We start from the raw sequence: 18,906 nt of genomic DNA, 5'->3' as shown, positions 1-18,906 counted from the left end.
TGGGAATGATGCCCTGAGTGGAGAGGAGAAGGCTGGTGGCTGGGGTAACACTCATGTCACAAGTGGTGCTAGGAAGGAGGGAAGGAAAGTGGGTTCTGATATATTTATTCTCAAGTGGGGACAAGCTTTTGGGGAGGAAAAAATAACAAACCAAAGAAAACAGGAGTCAGAGAAGATGACCTGGAAGGCATCCCTGCAGTGTGACAGTGAGAAGTCCCAGTGAGAAGCTGAGCATCGCAAGGTGGGCAAGGTGTAACAGCAGGCAGGTGAGGTCTCGACTGAGACCGCACAAGACAAGGTTTTCACGGTGCTCCAGCCCCTGACTCCCACCTTTGTAGGACACTGCCCTCCCTACCCGAGACCCCCGCGTCCCCTGCCAACAGCATACCAGGTCCACATATTCCAGCACCATGTAATGCGGCTCAGCCTCCCGGCAGAGCCCCAGGAGCCGCACCACGTTGGCGTGGTTCAGCTTCCCAAACATCTCCAACTCCCTCCGGAAGTCCAGCTGCTGCTGCTCGTCCTTGCTCTGCAGGCTCTTCACAAGTACCAGGGTCTCCGCCACTCCCTCCTCCAAGCCCTGAGCCTTTGCCAGGAACACCTCCCCAAACTCACTCTTTCCTGTGGGTACAGTCTGAGTCAGCCAACCACCTTTACCCAGGCAGAGGCAGCTCCTGACCTGGGGGAGGGACCCAGCCTCTACTACAGTGGGGACTCACCCACCTGGGCTGGGCATGAGACCCGGTTCCGCTGTGACCCCCTCCCTCCTTAGGCTTCAGTGTCTCCAGCAGCAAAATAAAAGGGTTGGACTAATATTCAGCATTTTCCAAAGGGTGACTCGCATGAGAATTTTTGGTGGCTCATGGTAAACATGTCTTAACGTATGCTAGGAAAAAACTACAACAAACCCGTGATTTCTCATATTTTTTCCTACAACAAAGGTAACTTAGCTTTTCTGTTGTCTGTTTTTTTAAAGAGTCAATTTAAATAAAACATCAAGTAAATAATACTACAGGTAGTACACAGGAATGACAAAATCTGTACGAAAGGCAGTGAATAACAGGCTCTGGGGCCACACTGGGCTAGATCTCTACCTACACTTTCGTCCCCCTCTAACATTCTAGGTTTCAGGGACTTCGGAACACTAGCCTGTACCCAGCCTCAAGACGCAGCGGGTGACTTGCAGTTAGGCAGGGGTAGCTGTAGTCAAGGCGACATACCCAGCGTAGTGATAGGCTGCAGGCTGGACCGTGGGAAGTGCATCTTATCACTTGTGCTGTGGCGTTTGTTGGTGGCCGCGGGGCCGGAGCCCAAGCTGGTCAAGGCCACTTCCTCTTGGATCTCTGCTGAGGGCTGCCCGTTCTGCAAAGGCCCGCCTGGGAAGAAGGAGGACAGGAGCGTCACGATGAGACCTGACACTCTGGCCACCACGGGGATTTCTGTTCTGTCCCCTGGTCTTCCACTCTTGCCAACTTGGGTCCAATCACAGTACTCCACATGAAGGGGCAAGCCCAAATGATAAAATGATGGGGCTGGGGCTGGGTGGGAGAGGTATGGGCATCCCCTAGGGTATGACCCCTTAGTGATGCAGCTGATTACAACCTCTGAGATGGAGCCAACTGCAGACATCTAATCTGAATCACTGGTCCCTGAACACCATAGCTACACATAAAGATTGTTGCTTTCATGGGGCCTTCTACTGGGCAAAGTCCTAAACAGGCACAAAGGGAAAATCACAATAATGGAGACCCAAACCCTGCTCCTGAACACCTGAGCTGATAGGAGAGACCCAGTAATGACCTCAGGGAGCTCCCAGTCCAGGGAAGTGGGGATAGGAGAAGGGAAGTAAACGGAAAGACTGCCCTTGGGGGAACTCTTAGACTCATGGGGGGAAACAAGACGTGCAACAGCAATATGTATATGTATACTAATGATATCTGTGGTTTCCTGCTGGGAGGAGGAAACAGCAGGGAATCATAGGAAGCTGGTCCCAGGGGCTCCAATGAAGAAGTCTCAAGCCAGGTTGCTCAGAAGCCAAGGCCCTAGGAATCAGCCAACTCCAGGCTTCCCACTAGGGGTGTGGCAGCCCCAGCTCCAAGATCCAGCAACAGCCGCTCGGTTTCCTGAAGGCTGGCGCTCTCCCCTCCGTGGCCGCGGGAGGGCGCTCAGCTCCTACACACGGGTACCACCTCCCCCTCCAGGGCCCCTCACCGTTGAGGCATTCCATCTCTGGCTCCTCGCCCTCGGGCTGCTTCTGCAGCCGCTTGGCTTTGCAGCGCTTCTTGCAGTAGAACATGAGACCCAGCACAGCGATGATGTAGGCCACAGCGGCACCCACCGACAGCCCAATGGTCTGGATCATCTTGTAGGGGGGAGGGCTGCCAGGGCCCTCCGACTCCTCCGGCACAGGCTTGTCTGAGACACACACAGATGGGTCTGGGCAGGCGCTGCTAAGCAAAACAAGCCCTGCTTCTCCACTAACTCCTCCCAACCCCATCAACGGGACAACTTAACAGATGGCCCGGGAGGGTCACCACCTTCACTGGCTTTAACAAGGGCCAGCAGGTCCTCATGCCCCACTGAGGTCAAAGGAAGACTCTGAAGGAGATGAGGCCAGGGGTTCCCAAGCTGGCTCTGCATCGCAAGTGAAGGCAGGCGACACAGATACGCACACCTGTCAGGGAGCCACCACAAACCTACGCTATTTGTTAAGAAGCTTCCCCGCCGGGCGCGGTGGCTCAAGCCTGTAATCCCAGCACTTTGGGAGGCCGAGGTGGGTGAATCACGACGAGGTCAGGAGATCGAGACCATCTTGGCTAACACGGTGAAACCCCGTCTCTACTAAAAAATACAAAAAATTAGCCGGGCGTGGTGGCGGGCGCCTGTAGTCCCAGCTACTCAGGAGGCTGAGGCAGGAGAATGACGTGAACCCGGGAGGCGGAGCTTGCAGTGAGCTGAGATCACGCCACTGCACTCCTGCCTGGGCGACACAGCAAGACTCCATCTCAAAAAAAAAAAAAAAAAAAAAAAAAAAAAAAAAAAAAAAAAAAAAAAAGCAGCTTCCCAAGGGACTTGATAATGTAACCCAGGCCCCAAGAGCAACATTTGGGAGTTTCAGGTTTAGAATTCCAGGCACTGCCTGGCACAGAGCAGGTTTTTCAATGAACAGATCTGTAGAAGGGATCTGCTGGTCTAGGGAACTTTCAATGGCCCCCACCGAGGGGTCTCAAGAGGCATTGGGGGAATGAAGGGAGAGAGACCATGCAGGATCCCCCCACTGGCTCCCACCAAGGGGCCTCCTCACTTCATTTTCATCCATTTAAACTTTCACATTATACTTTGTCTAGAAAAATAATGCTGCCAAACCAAGAAAGTTTGAGAGCTTCTCATTTAAACCACCTTCACCTGTGGATGTAGAAACAAGTCCCCAGAGGAGAAATAAGTCTCCCAGGGGCACAGAGTTAAGTTCAGGGCCTTTTACTGGACCCATCATTCTCTCTGGGCCTCCTGGAGAAAAGAACCTTGTCCTACTGCATTCTGACCTGGTCCTGCTCCCCAGTCACCCAGAGATATGTGTGGCTGCTGCAGGAACCTGGGAGGCAGCACTGTAGGAAGAGAACACCCTCCCCTGCAACACACACACACACCCACCGACCACGGGATGTTAAATAAACGACAGCCCGGCTCTGAGCAAGGACTCTAAGACTGTGCAGTGGCATGGTGAGACGGCCGAATCTCCTCCCCTGCCACAAAAATGACTTCTGTGGCATGTTCTGTACACAGGGGCTGACTGAGTACAAGGTGACAAATGTCTGGGTCTACCACTTCCTGTGCAGGACACCCCTCCCCAGCCCATACCCACGACATAGAGGGGGGCCTCCGTGTGCTTGATGTTGCAGCTGTTGCCTGCAATGCAGGTGTAGCGGCCTGAGTCCTCAGGGGCCACGTCGTGGATCACCAGGGAGCCATTCTGGAAGATGTGCATCCTGCCAGGGGAGAAGCCACAGCGCTGGCCAGCTCGCAGGGAGTGGGCACTGCAGGAGAGGAGGGGCGGGTATGGGAGGGAGGCGGCCCTACCTGGGTCCCAGCTTGGTGGGGTCCAGGATGCGGTCCTTGCCCTTCCACTGAATCAGTGGCTTAGGGTCCCCCTGGGCCTCACACTGCAGCAGGGCTGTGTGGCCCTGGTACACAGTCGTGCGCTCTGGCTCTACTTTGAAGGTGATAAAAACTGGAAGGAAAGAGACCAGCGAGGGGCAGGGAGGAGTGAGCCAAGGGGCTGGCAGGGTACATGGTGCTACCCTAAAGAGCCCTCCCAGCCCAAGGGCCCTGCCACGGTCGCACCTGCCACAGTGAGCTGGACATGGGCACGAATCTGGCCCTGCGGCCCATTGGAGGCAATGCAAGTGTAGTTGCCAGCGTCATCTCGAGTCACCCGGGCAAAATGCAGGGTCCCAGCGTTGTCTGTCACCCACTCTGGGAGGCTGCTCCCATCTGCAGGAGTAACAAAGGGAAATTATGGAAAGGATCAGGGTTACACAGATGGCTGACAATGCCTCAGTCCCTCACCTCAACTCCAAAACACACCATCACTACTGACCACTCACAGGCAAAGTCCAAACTCCTCAGCCAGGTGTTAGAAGCCCCCCGTTATTTACCCCTCTTCCAATTCTTCAGTCTCACCTCTTCCTCCTATTGCCCTGTGTGACATTTCACTTCTGCCAAACCGGACTCTGTTTGGGCCCAGATTGGCCCTGTTCCTACCCCGCTGCCTGTCACTTCTCCCTCCTAGAGCCCATTCCCGCTCTTTGCCATCCCAGGCTGTAGATCCATTTTGAGCCTCACCTCTCCCAAAAAGTTCCCCCAGACCTGAGCAGAGGGAGCCTACTTCCTCCTCAAAATCTACAACTCTACTCTCTCACTCTAGGTGGAAATGTCAAAATTGGTCCAACCTCTTAAAAAACAATTTGGCAACTCACATCAAGGGCTATAAAAATGTTCATTCCCCCTTTCATGTGTAATTATTCCAATTCTGGGAATCTTTCCCAAAGGAAATAAACCTAAATCCAGAAAAAAACTTTGGCTTAAAGATGTTTATTGCAGCCTGGGCGCGGTGGCTCAAGCCTGTAATTCCAGCACTTTGGGAGGCCAAGACGGGTGGATCACAAGGTCAGGAGATCGAGACCATCCTGGCTAACACGGTGAAACCCGTCTCTACTAAAAAAATACAAAAAAACTAGCCGGGCTAGGTGGCGGGTGCCTGTAGTCCCAGCTACTCGGGAGGCTGAGGCAGGAGAATGGTGTGAACCAGGGAGGCGGAGCTTGCAGTGAGCTGAGATCACGCCAATGCACTCCAGCCTGGGCGACAGAGCAAGACTCCATCTCAACAACTACAACAAAAGAAGATGTTTATTGCAGTAATGAAAAAAAAGAGGGTGGGTGGGTAGTTAACAATCCACATCTCCAACATTTAAGGAACAGTTAAGTAAATTACAGTGAATCTAATTGTTAAAATATTATTAGGATCATCAAAACAAATATTCATGAAGAGTATATAAAGATGTGGGGAAATGCTTGACAATGGTAAGTAAAAGAGGGTATAAAATTACAGTTATAAAAAAACATAAAAATAAACACTTTTTAAAAATATTTTTAAAAACTACGTAGTTATCTGTATTGTCTACTTCTACAATAAGCATGTCTACAGGCATGCACCACCATGCCTGGCTAATTTTTTAATTTTTTGTAGAGACAGGGTCTCCCTATATTGCCCAGGTTGGTCTTGAACTCCTGGGCTCAAGCAATCCTCCCACTTCAGCCTCCCAAAGTGCTAGGATTACAGGTGTGAGCTACCACACTTGGCCGATCATGTAAATTTAATAACTGAAACTATATATACAATAAAACTGCTAGGTAAAAAAAGAAAAACATACACACAGAAAAAGAAGACATATACCCAAAGACAATAAATGGCAGGACTGTGCATTTTTTCTACCAACTAATATTTTTTTTTTCTTTTTTTTTTGAGACGGAGTCTTGCTCTGTTGCCTAGGCTGGACTGCAGTGGCACAATCTCGGCTCACTGCAACCTCCACATCTTAGGTTCAAACAATTCTCCTGTCTCAGCCTCCCGAGTAGCTGGGACTACAGGCATGTGCCACCACCCTTGGCTAATTTTTTGGGTTTTTTTTTTTTTGAGACAGAGTCTTGCTCTGTCGCCCAGGCTAGAGTGCAGTGGCGTGATCTCAGCTCACCGCAAGCTCCGCCTCCCGGGTTCACGCCATTCTCCTGCCTCAGCCTCCCAAGTAGCTGGGACTACAGGCGCCCGCCACCACGTCTGGCTAATTTTTTGTATTTTTAATAGAGATGAGGTTTCACTGTGTTTGCCAGGATGGTCTCGATCTCCTGACCTCGTGATCTGCCCACCTCGGCCTCCCAAAGTGCTGGGATTACAGGCTTGAGCCACGGCGCCCAGCCTCTCCCAGTATTTTCTAAAGGAGCCCATGTAAGTTTTCTTTTTTTGAGTCAGAGTCTCACTCTGTCACCCAGACTTTAGTGCAATGGCATGATCTCGGCCCACTGCAGCCTCTGCCTGCTTCGGCCTCCTGAGTAGCTGGGACTGCAAGCATGTGCCACCACACCTGGCTAACCTCTGCATTTTTAGTAAAGATGCGGTTTCACCATGTTTGAAACCAGTTTGAGGCTGGCCTCAAACTCCTGGCCTCAAGTGAGCCACCCACCTCGGCTTCCCAAAGTGTTGGGATTACAGGTGTGAGCCACTGTGCTCGGCCTCCATGTAATTTTTATGTTGGAAAAGATAAACGATTTTGGAAAGGGAGAAGGGAGGACTTTATAGCATTGTCTGGACCAATCCAGTCACTTGTTGCCTTGAGTCGTCTTCCATGTTGTCCAAGGCTGTAATCTGACCTCTTCTGTGTCTGGCTTTTTCCTTCCTAACTCAACTATACATCAGCCCTGCATTGCTTGTCTAATCTCCACATTTCTGGGCACGGTGCGGGGCCCTCAGGTATGCATCTGATCAGTGGACTGCCCTGCCTGCCCCCACCCTATGCTGGCACTATACCCACCTGCCCGTTCCCACTTAATAGTGGGCTTCTCTCGGCCTGTGGCTGAGCAGGGCACCGTGGCCTCCTTGTCAAACTCCATGCACTGCTGCGGCTGGGGTGGTGGTGTGAACTTGAGCTTTTCTGTTTCAGCAGAGGGTGGGTGGAAAGAGGAGGAATTGGGGCTGCTGGAGAGGCTGTGGCCAGGCCTGCTGTTCCCTCCCCTTTCCTCTCCTGCCTAGTTGGGAAGGGTGCTCCCCCAAGACATGCTGGCTCACCCAGCACTTGGACACGGGCTTGCGCCTCGATGCTGCCAGCTGGGGTGCTGCTCACACAACGGTACCATGTCCCATCGTACACCTCCACGTTGTTGATGCGCAAGGTCCCATTCTTGAAGACCTCAAACCGTGAGTCCTGCAGCACAGGTGAGAGGCCTCGGAGACTGAACCCATATCCACCTCTCCCTAGAGGCCGCCTCCAGGGAAAGAGTGCTATGGAGGTGAGCACAGAAGAGGGCAGGTGGAGGGAAGGCCCCGCCCATCCAATAGTAACATTCTTCTTTCTCACCTCCGAGATGAGCATCTGGTTTCTGTACCAGACAACTGTGGGTTTTGGTGTGGCCTGGGTCAGGCAATGCAAGTAGCCGGGTTTGCCCTCCTCCAGCTGGCTGTCTTGGGGCTTCTTCAGCCAAGTGGGCACAGCTAGACGGACAGGAAGGAAACAGTGAAGGCTGCTTCACAGGTCTCCAAAACCAAAGGACCCAACTCCAAGAAATTCTACTACCATTCTAGGCCCTGAGTTCAGAAGCCCCATGCTACTCAGATGGCAGGAGTTTCCCTTTAAGGAAGACCCAGGTGCCAGCACCTTTTTTTTTTTGTTTTTTCTTTTAAGACAGGTTCTCACTCTGTCACCCAGGCTGGAGTACAGTGACACAGTTATGGCTCACTACAGTCTCGAACTCATAAGCTCAAGTGATTTTCCCACCTCAGCCTCCCAAATAGCTGGGACCACAGGTATGCACCACAATACTTGGCTAATTTTTGTATTTTAGGTAGTGATGAGGTCTTGCTATGTTGCCCAGGCTGGTCTCAAACTCCTGGTCTCAAGCAGTCCTCCCTCCTTGGCCTCCCAAAGTGCTAAGGTTATAGGCGTGAGCCACCACGCCCGGCCACCAACATGTTTTGAACATTATCTTAGTTAATTGTCACATTAATTAACTTAGTTAACATTATCTTAGTTATAAATTCCCATGGTAGGCAGGGAACGGTGGCTCACACCTGTAATCCCAGCACTTTGGGAGGCCGAGGCGGGAGGGTTGCTATGAGACACTGCACTCTAGCCTGGGCAACAGAGTGAGACCCCCATCTCTAAAAAAACAAAACAAAAAAACCCAAGATATGTATTCCAACACCCATTTTACAGCTAAGAAAACAGATTGTTCAAAGAAGTAATAGTGGCTGGGTACAGTGGCTCACACCTGTAATCCCAGCACTTTGGGAGGCCAAGGCGGGCAGATCATTTGAGGTCAGGAGTTCAAAACCAGCCTGACCAACATAGTGAACTGAGATCACGCCACTGCACTCCAGTCTGGGCAAAAGAGAGAGACTCCATCTCAAATTAAAAAAAAAAAAAAAAAGAAGAAGAAATAATGGTGATGTGCTAATACTCAATAGTGACAGAATTTAAAACTCTCGTCTATGTGACTCCAAAACTCATGTTCTTTTTTTTTTTTTTTTTTTTTTTTGAGACAGTCTCGCTCTGTCACCCAGGCTGGAATGCAGTGGCACGATCTTGGCTCACTGCAAACTCCGCCTCCCGGGTTCATGCCATTCTCCTGCCTCAGCCTCCCAAGTAGCTGGGACTACAGGAGCCTACCACCACACCCAGCTAATTTTTTGTATTTTTTTTTTTTTTTTTTTTTTTTTTTTTTTTTTTTGAGACGGAGTCTTGCTCTGTCGCCCGGGCTGGAGTGCAGTGGCCGGATCTCAGCTCACTGCAAGCTCCGCCTCCCGGGTTTATGCCATTCTCCTGCCTCAGCCTCCCGAGTAGCGGGGACTACAGGCGCCCGCCACTTCGCCCGGCTAGTTTTTTGTGTTTTTAGTAGAGACGGGGTTTCACCGTGTTAGCCAGGATGGTCTCGATCTCCTGACCTCGTGATCCGCCCATCTCGGCCTCCCAAAGTGCTGGGATTACAGGCTTGAGCCACCGCGCCCGGCCAATTTTTTGTATTTTTATAGACGGGGTTTCACCGTGTTAGCCAGGATGGTCTCGGTCTCCTGACCTCGCGATCCACCCGTCTCGGCCTCCCAAAGTGCTGGGATTACAGGCGTGAGCCACCACGCCCGGCCCCTTGTTCTTATTACACCATAAAATGCCAAGGCACAGTCCTCAGAAATCTGTTCTGTTTTAGTCACATTCACTCATCCAGTCCACAACCTTCAATACAATATGAATGGTTGGTTCCCAAAACTACATCCTGATTCCTGTAAATCCAATTGCCTACTGGCATTTCCAACTGGATATCCAACAGGCATCTCAAACTTTACGTGTGCTAAAGGGAGCACCTGACTTCCTCCAAAACCTACTCACTCATTTTCCCTGTCTCAGTCAATAGAACTATCCAGTCAATTAAGAAAGCCAAAAAGCTAGCCTTGTCTTCTCTCTATACCCCACCCCCATCACACTCATTCTACACAAACCCTATCTACTGGGGCTCCTAAATATATCCTGAATTTGACCACCTACCCCCACCACTACTGCCTCTGTTCAAGCTCCTTTCAGTATCTCCCCTAGACTATTACAGTCATCTACTAATGGGTCTCCTTGTTTATACTCTTGGTCCTAACATTCTAGTCTCAAAACAGCCAGAGTGATCTTCTGAAAAATCAGTCTTCCACTCAAAACCCTGCAAGGTCTTCCCATCCAATGTGGTGTGGTAGGCTGTTTGCAATGATAGTTATAAACAATCCTCCCATCTCTTTCATCTCTTTGCAATGTGATGTTGACACTTTCCCATCAAGAGGTGGAGTTTATTTATTTGTGTGTGTGTGAGACAGGGTCTCACCCGTTACCCAGGCTGGAGTGCGGTAATGCCATTATGGCTCACTGTGGCCTCAGCCTCCCAGGTTCAAGCAACCCTCTCACCTCAGCCTCCCAAGTGGCTAGGACCACTGGCGCGTACCACCATGCCCAGCTAATTTTTTTTTTTTTTTTTTTTTTTAGTAGAGACAGGGTCTGGCCACGTTGCCCAGGCTGGTCTCAAACTCCTAGGCTCAAGCAATCCTTCCATCTTCGCCTCCTAAAGTACTGGGATTGCAGCGTGAACCACTGCACTAGGTCATAGTATATTTTTCTAGTCCCTGGAATCTGGGTGACCTTGACTCCCCTTGTCCAACAGAACACAGTGGTAGTGTTGCAGCTTCCACTTTTGCCCTCTCGGAACCCAGCCACCAGGTGAGGAAGCCTGGGCTAGCCTACGGGAGATGCCATGTGGAGGAGAACTAAGGCACCCTGGTCAATACCCCCAGTCAACTGCCAGACAGGTGAGTGAGGCCACCAGGGACCAGCCAGCTCACCACAAACATGTGTACACCCAGCTGACAGCACACCAGGTGGACGAGCAGGCCCATCTGAACCTATCCACAGAATCATAAGCATGTCAATGGCTGTTGTTTGTTGTTTCAAGTCACTACGGTTTTGGTTTTGTTTGAGACAGGGTCTCGCTCTGTCGCCCAGGCTGGAGTGCAGTGGTGCGATCTCGGCTCACTGCAACCTCCATCACCTGGGTTCAAGCGATTCTCCTGCCTCAGTCTCCCAAGTAGCTGGGATTACAGGCATGTGCCACCACGCCTGGCTAATTTTTGTGAGGTTTTTTATTTCTTATTTTATTTTGAGACAGAGTCTCGCTCTGTCGCCCAGGCTGGAGTGCAGTGGCGCGATCTCAGCTCACTGCAACCTCCACTTCCACCATGTCCGGCTAATTTTTGTATTTTTAGTAGAGATGGGGTTTCATCATGTTGCTCAGGCTGGTCTCAAATTCCTGACCTTGTGATCCACCCGCCCTGGCCTCCCGAAGTGCTGGGAATACAAGGCGTGAGCCACTGCGCCCAACCATTTTTGTATTTTTAGTAGAGACGGCGGTCTCACTATGTTGGCCAGGCTGGTCTCAAACTCCTGACTTCAAGTAACCCACCTGCCTTGGCCTCCCAAAGTTCCACCACATTTTGAAGTGATTTGCTATGTAGCAATGGATAACTGATGCCGAAGCCAAAGTCCTTACTAGGTTTTTACAAGACCTAGGTAATCCAGTTTCCACCTCTCAGGCAACTTCGACCCCTCTCAACATCGTTTATTCAACTCAAGCCACACAGGCGACTACTGTTCCTCCAACATACAAGGCCATCTCCATCTCAGGGCCTATCACATGGCTGGCTCCCTTCTTAATTTAAATACCAGCTCAAATGCACCTTTTACAGAAGTCTTCCCTAAACTCCCTCTGGCCCTGCCCTTTCTCTATCACTTGCCCTATTTTATTTTTCTCCCTTGTTCTGCTGGCACCTAAAATTATATTTGTTCATTTGATAGCTTTTCTTACTGGCTTTGTCACCCCTACCAGAATATGAACTCCACAAGGAGAGGGGCTTCTGCCTGCTTTGTTCACAGTTGCATCCAGTACTGGGAACAGATCTAGCACAAGGAAAGTGCTCGACAAATCTCTATTGACTGACTGCATTCCCAGAGTTCTCCATCCTCTGGGCTATAGCCTCTAACACCCAGCACCTGATCTGGCCCTGTTTGCATCACACACTCTCAAATGCCACAGGCCTCCTTCTCAGAGCATAGCAAGGGACACTGGTGTGGCTCAGTCAGTGTCAGCTTCAGTTAGCATCTGTGGAATGACTGATTAAAGCCGGTAGTTCCCAAACTTGAGCACACATGAAGTATCACCCAGAGCACTTGTTAAATACACACCTGCCTGGGTCCCACCCCTAGAGTCTGGATTGGGAGCTGTGGAGTGGGGCCCCGAATTCTGCATGTTTTTCTTTTTTTTCAAGGCTCCAGCAATGTCCTAGACATTTTTTTGGAGACAGTCTTGCTGTCATCCAGACTCCAGTACAGTACTGTGATCATAGCTCACTGGAATCTCCAACTCCCAAGCTCATCCTCCAGCCTCAGGCTCCCAAATAGTTGGGACTATAGGTGTGTACCATCATACCTAGCTAAGTTTTTAAATTTCTGTAGACACAAGGTCTCATTATCTTGTTCAGCCTGGTCTCAAACTTCTGGGCTCAAGAGATCTTCCCATCTCAGCCTCCCAAAGCCTGGGATTATAGGTGTGAACCACTGCACCTGGCCTGCGTTTTAAAAAGTATCCCTAACGAGGCCAGGCACAGCAGCTCACGCCTGTAATCCCAGCACTTTGGGAGGCCAAGGCAGGTGGATCACTTGAGGTTAGGAGTTTGAGACCAGCCTGGCCAACAGGGCAAAACACTGCCTCTACTAAAAATACAAAAATTAGCCGGGTGTGGTGGCACACACCTTTAAACCCAGATACTTGGGAGGCTGAGGCATGAGAATCGCTTGAACCTGGGAGGCAGAGGTTGCAGTGAGCCAAGATCACGCCACTACATTCCAGCCTGGGGGACAGAGCAAGTGAGACTCCTTCTCAAATAAGAAAAGAAAAAAAAAGAAAAAGTATCCCTAATGAAAGCAGGTGATTCTCAGACCTCAACTGGAGGAAGGCTTGACTGTGCATCTTGCCTTTGCACCTGCACTGTGAGTGTCCTGAGCACCTGTTACACGTGTGCTGTGATTCCCACCCAAATCACTGCCTGAGCGTGGGCGCATGTCTTCTAAGATTTCAGTATCCTAATGGGAACACTAGCATCACAACTTCACATTTACAAAGCCACTTTCATATTCAAATCTTTTTGCAAAGTTACCCACTCAGAAAGATAATAGTAATATAAAGGTAAGTGGAAGAAGCAGATTGTAAAATAGTTTGTACGTATGTGTCTCTGTGTGCATATTGTAATTTTTATTGTGTATCCTTTTAAACTACCACGAAAGGTTTGGAACAAGGCGTGGCATAAATAAATAAGTAAACAAATCCCTATGCCTGTAGCAAGGATATAAGGGTTTTTTTTGTTTGTTTTGTTTTGAGGTGGAATCTCACTCTGTCGCCCAAGCTGGAATGCAGTGGCGCGATCTCGGCTCACTGCAACCTCTGCCTTCTGGGTCCAAGTGATTCTCCCCCTCAGCCTCCTGAGTAGCTGGGATTACAGGCACGCACCACCACGCCCAGCTAATTTTTGTAATTTTAGTAGAGACGGGGTTTCACCATGTTGGTCAGGCTGGTCTCAAACTCCCGACCTTGTGATCCACCCCCCTCGACCTCCCAAAGTGCTGGGATTACAAGCATGAGCCACCACGCCCAGCCAGATATAAACGGTTTATCATGTGTACTTTCATTCATATTTCTTGCTTTTCTCCCCCTTTTTTTCATAAGTAATATGTTTAGTAAAGAAATTTGGAAAGCATAACAAACTTAAACAAATTTAAAATCACCTATAATTTTGTCCAACATTACCTCCCAAAAAAGAAAAAGAAAAAGAAAAATCATTTTCATCTACTTCATTTGGCCTTTTCAACCACCTTGTGGGGTAGGTAGATTACTGGCTCCATTTTATGGATGAGGAGACTGAACCCCAGTAAGGTGGGTGATTTGCTACCATCGTCACTCTGTGCGTTGGGAGCATAGTGGGACCCAGGTCTCTGGACTCCTAGTCCATTGCTCTTTCCTCTGCACCCAGAGGACTGTTTTCCTATGAGGACTGTCACTATTTCCTCCGGGGCACCCACCCTAACCCCTGTGCCTGGCTCTCTACTGTCTACTCCGACTCCCAGTAGTGAACTGATTTCCAAGCCTGCAGGGCCCAGAACTGAGAGGGCCTCAGGTGAGCACCAGGGAAGCCTCTGTCCATCACACCCAGACCTGCGTTCCCCTCCACCTCTCCTTAACCTTCAGAGCAAAGGTGCTCACTGGCCACAGTGATGTTGACGTCCTGTCTCCGTTGACCAGCCAGGTTGGCCGCGTGGCAGGTGTAGATACCAGCATCACTTTCAGCAATACTGGCCAACACCAGTTCGTGGCCCTTCTGGTAGACCCTGCCATGGGTGGGCAGTCGGACTCCTGCGTGCTCCCACCACACACTGGGCTCTGGCAGACCCTTGGGGGGAAGGCAGGTAACACGCTCCTCGCTGCCCGCTGTAAACACCCGTGGCTCAAATAGAGGCATGTCTTCAATCTCTGCAAGGATGTAAGTGGGAGGAATGGCCCGATTACTGTGGGTCTCAGGGTACATGATGTTCTCCCACAGCAAGCCTAGGCCCTTTTCCAGCACAAACCCTCCCCTGAAGCCCTCTGCATCTCCTCCTCCTACCCCCAGCATCCGCTTCTTCCCCTGCCCTCCAAGCTGCTGAGTAAAAACAGGAGCCTAAATCTCTATGTGCCAAAAATGTTAAAGGCAGTCCCCACGTCAGCACCCCAGACCCAGAGACTCACCTGCTAGATGAAGCGTGGCCTCCAGGATGACAGGTGGGCCCCTCTGCCCCTGGCCGATGCAGCGGTAGACCCCTGCATTGCGTGGCCGGACCTGGGTCAGCAGCAGAGACCCGTTGGCAAATACTGTGGCTCTGCGAAGGTGTGGGGGGCTGCAGAGGGGAGAGTGCAATTTGGAGAAAGTGGCCAATAGGCCTACTTCTGGAAAGGAATGCAAGGGAACCCCTTTCCTGCAAAAGTCGGAAATGTAGTAAGGAATCGACCAGGAACAGGGCAGAGAGAAGGAAGTTGACACTCCACACTGGTGTGTGTGCCTGCATACACTTGCTCAGGTGTATGTGCAGGTGTGTGTTCCAACTACAAGAGATCAGCTCGGGAAGCGATGAGGCAAATGACAATGCAGGTGAGAGACAGAGTGATATGGTTTGGCTGTGTCCCCACTCAAATCTCATCTTAAATTGTAGCTCCCATAATTCCCACGTGTTGTGGGAGGGACCCAGTGGGAGGTCATTGAATCATGGGGGTAAGTCTTTCCCATGCTGTTCTCATGATAGTGAGTAAGTCTCACAAGATCTGATGGTTTTAAAAAGAGGCGTTCCCCTGCACAAGTTCTCTCTCCTTTGCCTGCTGCCATCCATGTAAGACGTGACTTGGTCTTCCTTGCCTTCTGCCAAGATTGTGAGGCTTGCCCAGCCATGTGGAACTGCAAGTCCAATTAAACCTCTTTCTTTTGTAAATTGCCCAGTCTTGGGTATGTCTTTATCAGCAGCATTAAAATGGTCTAATACACAGAGTAACCACCATGTGCAACTGTCAAGACAGTGGAGCCACCATCCCGCAGGGCCACGCTGATAGGGCACCCAGCTCCAGAGTCAGATACCCCTCAGCCATACCAGGCAGGCTACTGATGATGTCCTCAGGGCTGAAGCCAAGTGGCATCCAAGTCCCTAGCCTAGGAAGTCACACCCCCAAGGACCATGGTCATGCCCGATACTACAAAGGTGTTCTATGCTCTCCTAGGGTCCAGGTAAGAACAGAAGTCCCTGCAGTAGGGCTGGAACCTTCTAGAGGTGTTTGCTTCCTCCAAAAAGAGTGTGTGTGTGTGTGTGTGTGTGTGTGTGTGTGAGATGTCTTTGCCACACTGGATCATGCTATCTAGACTGTGACCACCTGATTACCAGGTCTCCTGTGTCTCTCTCATCCCTGGGGTCTCTACCCTTCCATCCCAGATGACCCATGTGGGCAGTGGGGAGAGAGAAGTAGAACCACCACCAGCTCAGAGGGCCTTTGTGCAAATTGGAAAACAGCTCTTCCTAGAGACTCTTCCCTGTGTTAGACTCATCTTATAAAAGCAAAACATTCAACTGTGTCTGTTGGAAATTTGAAATAATACATGTACAAATCTGTGATGTCTGTGATACGAACCGCACCCCCTTCTAGAGAACGCATGTGTGTGGTACATGATACTGGAACGCTCCCAGCCAGATGCCTTACCGACTGCGGTTAGTGATGGGAGTCTCATCCTCAAAGAGCCACTGCAGGCTCGGGGGTGGCTGGGCTGAGAACTGGCAATGGAACATGGCCTCCTCATTCCTTGCTACTATCACGTCCTGGGGTGCCAGCACCACCCTGGCAAAGCTTTCATCTGGAGAGGGAAAGATGGGGGAGCAGGCAGGCTGGGTGGTGAGGCCCTCCTGTACTCACCTCATCCCTTCCGCCCCCACCCCAGGCTCACCAGCAATGCTCAGGGTGAAGTTCTGGCTGCTGCAGGCCTGGCCAAAAGCATTGTGGGCACAGCAGGAATAGAGCCCACTATGCTCAGGACCAGCTGGCCGGAGCGTCAGGTTCCGCTCCTTGCTGCTGACTGTGTTGTTGCTCTGACCATCAGAAAGGGGGGTCCCATCTCGGAACCATTGGTAGGTGGGCCTGCAGGGCAGACACAGTCAGCAGTGGGGGGGAGGAGTACTCAGTGGCCAGTGGAGAGGATACAGAATCAGAGAGTCAGGGCTAGACCTTTCAGTTTATACATGGAGAAATGGGGACTGGGGAGGGAAAGGGACTTGCACAAGGGCACACAGTGATTCTGATTCAGGGACAGAATCAAGTTGAGATTAGATCTCTCAGCTCTACACACAATGTGGCCCACTCTTCAGGTCACCAGGGGCCTGTATAGGGCAACATCTCGGGGGAGGCGGGGTGAAGAACACTGTGGTGATGGAAGGAGTGGTCACAGAATGGAGCGAGGTAACATCTGCATAGAGTCCAGGATTTGGGGAGACATCCCTGTCTGGAATAACCCTCTCCCATCCCCACTTCCTTGACTCCTTACCGAGGGTGCCCATCAATGTGACAACGAAGTGTGACCTGGGTCTGTGGCTGGATCTCAGCTTCTGAGGCTGGATGCTTCAGGACCACAGGACCTGCCTCAATCCCTGTAGCAGAGGCCACGGTTGCAGTGAGGGGCAGAGCAGGGCAAGGGCGGGAAGGCAGAGGGCAAGGAGGACAAGCAGGAAGCTGTGGAACCTCGAGGCTCTGTGTCAACAGACACAAGGAAGCCCTGGAGGCTGAGGCTGGGGCTACAGGTACCAGATGCTAAGTGCCTGCCTGGTCCCTGGCAGGTCAAGTCTGACACTTGGCCAAGGGCTCAGCCATCCTTTCCATTTGCACAAGCATGCAGCAGATAAATGGGCCCCAGACTTGAAGGAAAAAATTTTTGGAAAAGTGTAACTTTTAATTCCCTCTTATCCACATGAGCAAAAAGGGCTGATAATAAATGCATTCTGTCTGCCCCATTTAACTGGAAATGGGAGAAGCTGAGGCAAGGAAGGGGTCCCCCAGGCCTCAGTCACTGAGGGTCTGACAAGGGGACTGGGCACAGCCCCCCTGGCTCTCACATTTGATGTTGAAGGAGGCATTGGCACTGCGGGCTTCTTCTCCAGTGACATCATCCCGAGCCACACACTGGAAGGTGCCAGAGTCCTGCAGCCGGTCCACAGCCGCAAAGCTCAGGCTACTGCCCTGGGTGAAACGCCGTTCCGTGTCCTGGACAGGTGCCCCATCGAGCAGCCAGTACACATGTACCAGGCCCGGAGCCTCGACCTCACAGCGAAGCAGCGCCCGGCGCCCCTGCAGTGCATCCTGGGAGGACGGCTGCTTGATGAAGACGATGGCTGCCTGGGTACCTGTAGATGCGGACAGAGGAGAGGCAGGGTCAGGGGGAGCTAGCCTCTGTCCTAACACAGGCCACCCTGTGCATCCAATAAGGATGGAGGAGGCATCCAACAAGTGCAGGTGTGAAGGATCATGATGCCACAATTCCAAGAGTCCCCTGAAAAACTTTTCTTTTTCTTTTTGAGATTTCTTTTTCTTTTTTCGCTCGTCACCCAGGCTGGAATGTGGTGGGGTGATCTCAGCTCCCTGCAACCTCCACCTCCTGGGTTCAAGTGATTCTTCTGCCTCAGTCTCCCAGGTAGCTGGGATTACAGGCATGAGCCACCATACCCGGCTAATTTTTGTATTTTTAGTAAAGACAGGGTTTCGCCATGTTGGCCAGGCTGGTCTCGAACCCCTGACCTGAGGTGATCTGCCCACCTCAGCTTCCCAAAGTGCTAGGATTACTGGCGTGAGTCACAGTAGCCTCTCCTCAAAAGGTCTCAAGACTAGAGGGGCACACAGAACACAGTTACAGTCACATAAATGCCAAATGAATGGGGTGGGCAGGCAGTAGTGACTCTGGAGCACGAAGGAAGAAGGGATCCCCGAGGGCTGGCTGCACAGGGAGGCTTCCCAGCAAAAGAGAGCCTGGGCCTGCAGGGTCAGAACACAGGAGGTTTTGATGCCAGGCTGAGGAGCCAGGGACATTGCAGGTCACTTTCCCCTAATCCAGAATCAGGAGGTTTAGTAAAGTTAAATCATGACCCAAACAGCACCCTGGAAAGATGGCTTCATTCACTCAGTGCCAGCATCAGAGGTGGCCACAGACGGGATGCTTTGAATCTCACCCACAAATGCTCTGCAACCCAACGTTCCCCAGACGCTTCTTTGAAAAAACCCACCCCATCACTGGAGAAGCCAGTATTCTCTAGAAACCTGGGCTGTTGCCAAAGACAAGCCATCCCCATGTCCTGTTCTTTTTTTTTTGGAGACCGAGTCTCGCTCTGTCAGCCAGGCTGGAGTGCAGTGGCGAGATCTTGGCTCACTGCAAGCTCCGCCTCCCGGGTTCACGCCATTCTCCTGCCTCAGCCTCCCAAGTAGCGGGGACTACAGGTACCCGCCACCACGGCT

The 18,906-nt window shown here is 51.2% G+C and overlaps 1 protein-coding gene across 1 annotated transcript in view; it reads right to left on the bottom strand.

Annotated features, from left to right (window-relative positions):
- PTK7 (protein tyrosine kinase 7 (inactive)) overlaps nt 1-18,906 on the bottom strand; it is an 82,086-nt gene that overhangs the window by 14,297 nt on the left and 48,883 nt on the right. Inside the window, exons 2-16 of the mRNA XM_007972503.3 lie at nt 17,517-17,804; nt 16,952-17,054; nt 16,358-16,548; nt 16,117-16,267; nt 14,626-14,774; nt 14,104-14,370; nt 7,629-7,762; nt 7,340-7,475; nt 7,086-7,205; nt 4,342-4,491; nt 4,078-4,228; nt 3,859-3,986; nt 2,212-2,415; nt 1,221-1,376; nt 389-621 (exon numbers count right to left, since the gene is read on the bottom strand). Of these exons, the coding sequence (XP_007970694.1) occupies nt 389-621; nt 1,221-1,376; nt 2,212-2,415; nt 3,859-3,986; nt 4,078-4,228; nt 4,342-4,491; nt 7,086-7,205; nt 7,340-7,475; nt 7,629-7,762; nt 14,104-14,370; nt 14,626-14,774; nt 16,117-16,267; nt 16,358-16,548; nt 16,952-17,054; nt 17,517-17,804 (2,561 nt within the window). The remainder of the gene's footprint in view (nt 1-388; nt 622-1,220; nt 1,377-2,211; nt 2,416-3,858; nt 3,987-4,077; nt 4,229-4,341; nt 4,492-7,085; nt 7,206-7,339; nt 7,476-7,628; nt 7,763-14,103; nt 14,371-14,625; nt 14,775-16,116; nt 16,268-16,357; nt 16,549-16,951; nt 17,055-17,516; nt 17,805-18,906) is intronic.

This window comes from Chlorocebus sabaeus, chromosome 17 (assembly GCF_047675955.1).
Source record: "Chlorocebus sabaeus isolate Y175 chromosome 17, mChlSab1.0.hap1, whole genome shotgun sequence".
NCBI lineage: Eukaryota > Metazoa > Chordata > Mammalia > Primates > Cercopithecidae > Chlorocebus > Chlorocebus sabaeus.
The sequence above is the reverse complement of the archived record's forward strand: the minus strand, read 5'-3'. Positions and strand labels throughout refer to the sequence as shown.